General features: G+C 41.8%; 1 protein-coding gene across 1 annotated transcript in view; it reads right to left on the bottom strand.

Moving 5' to 3' along the window:
* LOC106085270 (membralin) overlaps nucleotides 1-7,117 on the bottom strand; it is a gene marked incomplete at its 5' end in the record, with an annotated part of 98,270 nt that extends 91,153 nt beyond the window's left edge. The window contains 5 exon segments of the mRNA XM_059370047.1: nucleotides 3,004-3,166; nucleotides 3,237-3,402; nucleotides 3,477-3,640; nucleotides 6,813-6,905; nucleotides 6,971-7,117. Of these exon segments, the coding sequence (XP_059226030.1) occupies nucleotides 3,004-3,166; nucleotides 3,237-3,402; nucleotides 3,477-3,640; nucleotides 6,813-6,905; nucleotides 6,971-7,117 (733 nt within the window).
* Nucleotides 7,118-7,512: the final 395 nt, after the last annotated feature.

Genomic DNA, 7,512 nt, shown 5'->3' on the forward strand with positions numbered 1-7,512 from the left:
TAGATATACAAGTTTAGCTTTTCTTCCTTGTTATAATGTACTAGGCGTCGTATGAACCACGAGCTGTATGACGACGATAGTTAAACCCATCAAAATACAATGTTTGCGTTGGCTAGGTTATGTTGTCAGAATGGAGGAAGAAGCTCCAGCAAAGAAGTATTTTGAAGGCGACTATAAAAGAAAATGCAAAAGGGAAAGACCAAAACTCCATGGCAGCCGGATTGGCCCGATGAATTCCTTCATCAGCAAGGGCTGCCGCCTCAGTGTACCACACACTGCTACTACAACTACAACCAAAACTCCAATGAAGTGACCAAGTGGAGAGCGACATCTCGAAACTGGGTGTCAGAAATTGGAGAAGAAGCGCAGAAGATCGATGGGCTTTGGCATCTATTCTACGATCAGCTAGAGGAATACATTTACGTCAAGTAAAGTAATATACTCCTCCCAAACCATATTTTGATGTGGCTACCATATACATCGATCTCCAGATTAAACATCTTAAACCTATAAAAAGCAAATATATATCGAAAATGGTCCATATCGGTCCAATTTTGGAAGTAGGTTCCATATAGAGTAAAATTTCGTTTTCATTTTTGCAATAATATGTGATATTCTACTTGGGTTAAACGTTCAGAAAAACTCTAGTTGAAAGACGGCTAGGATATATAGACCATTTCCAGCTTTAATTCATATACAAAGAATGGGAAAAACAAGCGGGAATGTGGAAACTTTTGAAATTTAGTAAAAAATATTAACCAGGATACCAAAAATCGACTTTTTGCAAAGAAAGGTCTAAAAGTTGACTTTTTGCAAAGAAAAGTCTAAAAGTTGACTTTTGGCATTTTAATAAAAGTCTAAAAGTCGACGCAGCCGTTGTATTTTGATGCGTGTAACTATGCTGTCGTCGGCATACAGCTCATACACCTCGTGGTTCATACGTCGCCTATATTCTCCATTAACGCAAACTGGTCCATATATTTCACGAAGAATCTTTCTCTCAAATACTCCTAGCACTGCCTCATATGCTTTCACAAGTACCCATGCTTCAGAACCATATAACAGCACGGGTAGTATCAGTGTCTTGTATAGTGTAATCTTCGTCTGTCTGAAACTTCGTTTGATATTAAATGGTTCGCAGAGATTCTTTCCCATTCTTACTTTCCTATTCAGCAAGTGTCATCCTGCAGAGTCTTATTAATTTTGTAGGGATACCAAACTCTGACATGGCTTGAAATACCTTTGAACGGAAAGGAGTATCGAAGGCGGCTTTGGAGTCAACTAAGAGATGGTAGGTGTTGGTAGGTGATTTATCCTTATCGGGTCTTTTCCAGGATTTAGCGCAGTGCGAATATCTGGTCCAGGGTGGATTTATCAGGTCTAAAGCCGCATTGATAGGGCCCAATTATCTCATTGACTTTAGGTTTTAATCTTTCACACAGTACGCTCGAGAGTATCTTGTATGCGATGGGGAGGAGACTTATTCCTCTGTAGTTGGCACATTCCGTCTTGTCTCATTTCTTGTGTACGGGACATAGTATGCTGAGGTTCCAATTATCGGGTATGCGTTCTTCTAGCCAGATTGCGCAGATAAGCTGATGCATACGCCTTATCAGCGTGTATCTTTCGGTCTTAAATAGTTCAGGAGTACCCCGTCAGCTCCTGCTGCATTGTTGTTCTTTAGACGGGTCACTGCTTCTTGGACCTCATTCTGACTAGGAGGTTAATATTCTATACCATCATCAGGGATTGGTTCTGCGGTATCCTCTTCGCCGCCAACATCGGACGCTAACAGTTGGGTAAAATGTTCTTTCCATTTCGTCAGCATGTTATCTGTGTCAGTTACCAGATTTTCTTCTTTGTCTCTGCAGAAGGATGTGCCTGCACCAAACCCATCGGTTTGATGTTTAATTCTTTGGTTTGATGTTTAATTCTTTTCGGATTCTTTATTCTGACTCCTGTACATCTCAATTTGCTTACACTCACTTCTCTCCATTTCCTTTTTCTTTCTGCGGGAATAGACGTTGCTCCTCTCTCCTTTTCTCCCGATACCCCTCCCTCATCTGGCGCGTTGCTACTGATTGCAGGGTTGCTCTATATGCTGCAATCTTGGTTTCAGCAGCAAAAACTGTGGTGTTTAGAAAAGTTTGCCACTTTATAGCGCTCAAAGCTTGGCGTCAAATGCCAATGTGAACCCAAAAAATATGACATTCATTGTTCTTGTAGCCACATTTTCATGTGGAGGTGGCGATTCTCGTCAAGCTCCTGTAGGTGAGCACGCTCGTTCCGGTCCAAAGGACCGATAGTCGCGGGAACAGGGTGGCCATTGGTTATTAAAAGGCACCAAAAACCCGCCTTGTCATATCGAGCATCATAGGCACTCAGTATTTTTGCAAGAACCAATGCCGTCCGGCTTCTCACTGAGACTCTCTGCCTGATACCGCTGATTGTCCGCGACTGTAGTTGCAGCTACTCCTAATGGAGCATTCCATTATCAGCAACCTGTGGACGCGCCCGATAGCTCGCAGCTAAGCTTCTCGCGATAGCAATGAAAACCTCAGAGATCGGACCTCAATGTTCCAACCTGAGTGGCGCTCACAGCTATCCCGTGCCGAGATGACATTAGTGGTATTTGTTAATTCCAGTTTTGTTATACTCTTTTACGACTTATTTCATGTATATTTCTGAAAAACACCAACCATTCAGTCCAAAAAAAAAAGGATTTTTTACATATTGAGAGAACTAAAATATGTAAAAAGAGAGTATTTCACACATACAGTCACATTTTCATTTTGGGCATTGTCTTTTTTCGGTGACTATGGTATGAATTGCAGGTCTGTTATCGTTGAGCTAGTCTTTAGGTTTGATAGGCTTTATATAGACTCAATATCCTCTAGATTCAATGTTAGCAGTGCATAAAGAGTATTATGCCGATAGTTCTTAATGTGTAGCAAATACAATCAACAATTTGTGAAACACATACATAGCATATATAGTACTTACAAATAATATCATAACAAAGAAGGCTGTGGGATATGAACTCCAGGCAGTCCACCATGTAGAAACAAAACGATAATGTTCGCCAGTAATGACATTACGTAAATAGCCTTTATTTTCTTCCTTTTCGGCAATTACACGAACCGAAGTCATCAGTAAATCGTCATACCTGTATAACAAAAAATATAAGGTTTGAGTAAATATACCATACCAAAAATATGATCCACTTCAAAACCAACCCCAATAATTCCTTAAGTAAAAACTTGCTAAATCTGTCACCAAAACATTTGTTATTCAGTGGATCCAAACGCACAACTCTCACCGGTATTTGCAGTCGTTTGCGAGTGGCTGGTGACAAACGCAAATGACCATATTCCAGTGAATATTCAACAATATATTGTTCATCTAAAATATTGATAAGGGTCACAGTGATTATCTGAGATTTTTAAACCATATACATGTTTGGAGCTACTACATACCATCATCCATGTCAGGATTCTCGCTGTATTCCGATTGCAGTTGCCTGTCTTTTAAGTAACTTTCATAAACGTTTTCTTGTTCTAAGTAATAGGTAAATGTTTCATTTGTAGCATAATGATGGTGATACAGTTGATTTTTAGTTTTTGGTCCAATGCCATAAAAACTGCAATAAAAAAGCAAACATTATTAATAGTAAAATTATTTATTGTGACCGAGTGATTGATTAACCATTACAGTTTTGATGAGTGGGGGCGAGAAAAGGCTATATTTTGTTGAAAATTCAAGACACGAATGTAATTAAATTCGTTATACTTCTAAAGCTTCCGCAAAATTTTTTCAGTGGCGATGACGAGGTAGATAAAACTACTGATTTTCTCAAAGTTCCCAACTTTCGTTGTTTGCCCGTTCATTGATACCATTAACTTTGTTTTATCACCATTTCCTGCCAGACCCTCTTTAACGAACGGCAGGTGTTCTGTTGTGAATAGTACGCCACCCCTATTCACACCGGCACGGGATGAATATGAGCACCACACGATTTGGAACAATTAACTACAAATCCAATCATGGACAATCAGCGATATCGAGTGGAAAGTCTCAGTGAGACGTCGTGCGGCACCTACTCTTATTTAAATACTAAACGCCTATGATACTCGAGTCGAGTTATTGGCGCCTTTAAATAAACAAGGGCCATAACGTTCCGTGCGACGATCGGTCCTATGGATCGGGAAGAGCATGCTCACCTAGCATGACGAGGATCGCTACAAATGTGGAGGTAGCGATCGAGAAACTTAGTTGCAAACCACCGGGCGCGTCCACAGGTTGCGGATAGTGGAATGCTCCATACGGAGTAGCTGCAACGGCAGTCGCGGACAATCAGCGGTGTAGAACGAAGAGTCTCAGCGAGAGGTCGGGCGGCACCGGCTCTTGCACAAATACTGAGTGCCTATGACGCTCGGGGAGGTAAAAGGCGAGTTATTGGTGCCTTTAATTAAACAATGGACACCCTATTCCCACCGCGATCAGTCCTTTGGACCGGAACAAGCTTGCTCACCTACAGGAGCTTGACGAGGATCCTCACCTATACATGAAAGCCCCAGAAAGATAGAGGCATGGCAGCAGGTTGTACGCACGGGATTGACCCGATGGAGTTCGTCTTCTGCAAGGGCTGCCACCTCAGTGTACAACACACTGTTACAACAACAACAACAACAACAACAATACAGAGCTGTATAATGAAGAAGGTACTTGATCGGAAACCTTTACACTTGAACCTGGTTGAATACTGCATTTAGACTGAGGGTGCAAAGGATATGACTCTCTTTGGATTTCGGCCATTCGTTTGTTCTTAGGAAGGCCGTTGGCGTGGGACGACAGCGTGGCATTGGCGGATTTTTCTTCGATGAGGTTATCTATCCGGGGAGGAAGCCTTCGGCTGGAACGCCTCGCCAATCCTAGGTCCCTCTGTTTACACGGATGGGTCCAAGAAGGATGCGCGCACGGGGTCGGAAGTTTTTGTTGAATTCCTATAAACTAGGGAGTCACATAAATATGTTGTAGCAGTGTGTTGCACACTGAGGCGGCAGTCCTTGCCCATGAAGGACTTCATCGGGTCAATCCGGTACGTACAACCGGCTACCATTTGATCGCTTGATGTGGGAGTCACATAGACTTCTGGGCGGGTGTAGTGTTGTTCAAATTGAAGTTTTTGCTATCTTCAAGGTCTTGGATTTGCTCCTGAGTTAGGAGCGGCGGCCCTCTCAGACTTTCACGATTTATGTGTCAGTCAGGTGGCGCTGAAGGTCCTGGCTGCGGGTCACGTCTGGACGAGGCTTGTCGGAGCGCCTGGGGCATTTGGGGGTTGCTGTTAGATTGTGCTGGGTTTCGGGCCATCAAAGGGTGGCGGGGAACGAAGCGACTGGCGAGCTGGCCAAGTTTGGGTCCCGAATGGACTCTGGGAGTACAACGCCGATGTAAAACCTCCTCTGTGTTGGATATTTGCCTTGGTGGACTCCTAATTCGCACACTGAGCTGGCGTTGCGGGCAGCAGAGCTGCCAAGGTCCTGCGGCCAAGGTTCCCCAGAACGAGGATTGTCCATTGTTTTCGGGCTGGGGAAGCGTGACTTGGATTGTTGGTGGGAGTTCTGATAGGTCACTCGGGCTCGGGACGATGAGGGTCTGTGGGGATGAAGAGGATTTGGAGACGATCGCGATGACGGGGAGAAGACCTAGAATTATGAGTTAACACCTCTTCTCTTTACTGAGCTCTATACAGAGCGTGGGATGGCTGACGGGGCGGTCCTTTAGTCGGTGAGACTTCTTTTTGTCTGTATAACGGGTTTTCGTTTATCTTTTTTTCTAACTGCGTTTGTCTCTCTTATTTCATTTCTTTCTAGGGCGAACCTAATAGAACTGAGATCTCCGGTTGGCAACTGCCAGGCTTGTGTCCTTTAACCTAACTTAACCTAAAGAGATCACATGATAACTTGTCTCCCTATACTACACTTCGTTTCCTATGAAAATGTTCAAAGAGGTTCCTTCTTATTTTAACAGAGGAACGTTTTTCAGGTAATTTAGGTAATTCAAAGTACTATCAATTCTCTTTGGTGAGACAGCGACTAAAAACAGGGAGTCCTCCTTGATACAACGCCTAATATGCCGAGCAATGTGGATTACTCATCGTCTGAGCCGGGCCTCGTTTTTATTCTATTTTTTCTATTACTTGCTGCACCTGTTGTAGCAGTGTTTTTTACACTGAGGCGGCAGCGTATGACGATGAAGAACTACATCGGGTCAATCCGGTAGGTACAACCGGCTGCCACGGGATTCGTTGTTGTAACAGTACTTGACGCACATACTTGGCATAAGTGTGCTCATAGTCCTATGTGTCCCATTATGATACCGAAAGTATACTGAACTCGTTCTTACTTCCTTTCAGTAATGGCCTCGTCTTATCATGATCCGTTTGTTGTCCGCCGATCCAGTGTTACACAAGCGTTCGTATCACTGTGGATCAGCAAAACGATCGGAAAACACCAAACCATTTGAGATAATTTTTTACAAATTTTGGACCCATACTGGAGGAACCAAAATCCTTTTTGTATGGTTACCCAACATTTGGGGCTATTTTTCTTAGTACGATTTCGGATTATGATTTCGCGGGGATCATCTGCACCAGGAAACGAAGAGTTGCCAACTGAAATATTTCGCGCAGCTTATCCTGCCGAGTCTTGGTACATTTTGAGATTGAATATTTAAAGAAAAGGCATTTGAGATACGATTTAAATAGCTTGAAAATGATGCATCCAATTCCATGCGGTCACATTTATACTTACTAATCATAATGTAGCCTTCGCATAATTCTATCAAATGTTTGACTCTCCTCATACAATTCCATTCGTTTGTCCAGATTAGGAATGACCTCCACTCTAAGTTAGAGAAAAATATGAAAAGTAAATAAGACTTAGGTAACTTTACATTTTATCTGACTCACCGCAAAACTCCATCCCTTGGCCAATCCTGCACCTGTTCAAGACAAGTAGCTGGATTCTTTATAAAAGACATATGAATATACACCAAAGCCGAGAAAAATAACAGCGCTTTGACTAGGAAAAAGTATTCCAATGCACGTTGAAATGGTCTGTAATGTGATAGAATTTATCTAGTTAACAAGGATGCTAGCAGAGGCCTTCATTAAGTTCAAACAAAAGAATTCAATTCGAAAAGAAAAGCATTTTCATAACTGTTTTTGTTTTACTTACTTTGGAAACATTTGGGCATATATTAAAGCCACTTTGAAGTATATAGCATGGAACAGACGATTTCGCATATTCATGATATTATTCTGCAAGAGTAAAAAAAATCATTTAAAATTACAACAGATCATAAATGTTATAACATAACAGCTTATCAATTATTAAATAAAACAATTATTTAAAATTATTCTTATATGCACTCATAGTATTTATGGAAGGATTCGTAATGACTTTGAATGCATTTTGAAAAAATTGTAATCTTATATATAAAAATCAATTT

The sequence above is a fragment of the Stomoxys calcitrans genome, chromosome 5 (genome assembly GCF_963082655.1).
Source record: "Stomoxys calcitrans chromosome 5, idStoCalc2.1, whole genome shotgun sequence".
NCBI classification, from domain to species: Eukaryota; Metazoa; Arthropoda; class Insecta; order Diptera; family Muscidae; genus Stomoxys; species Stomoxys calcitrans.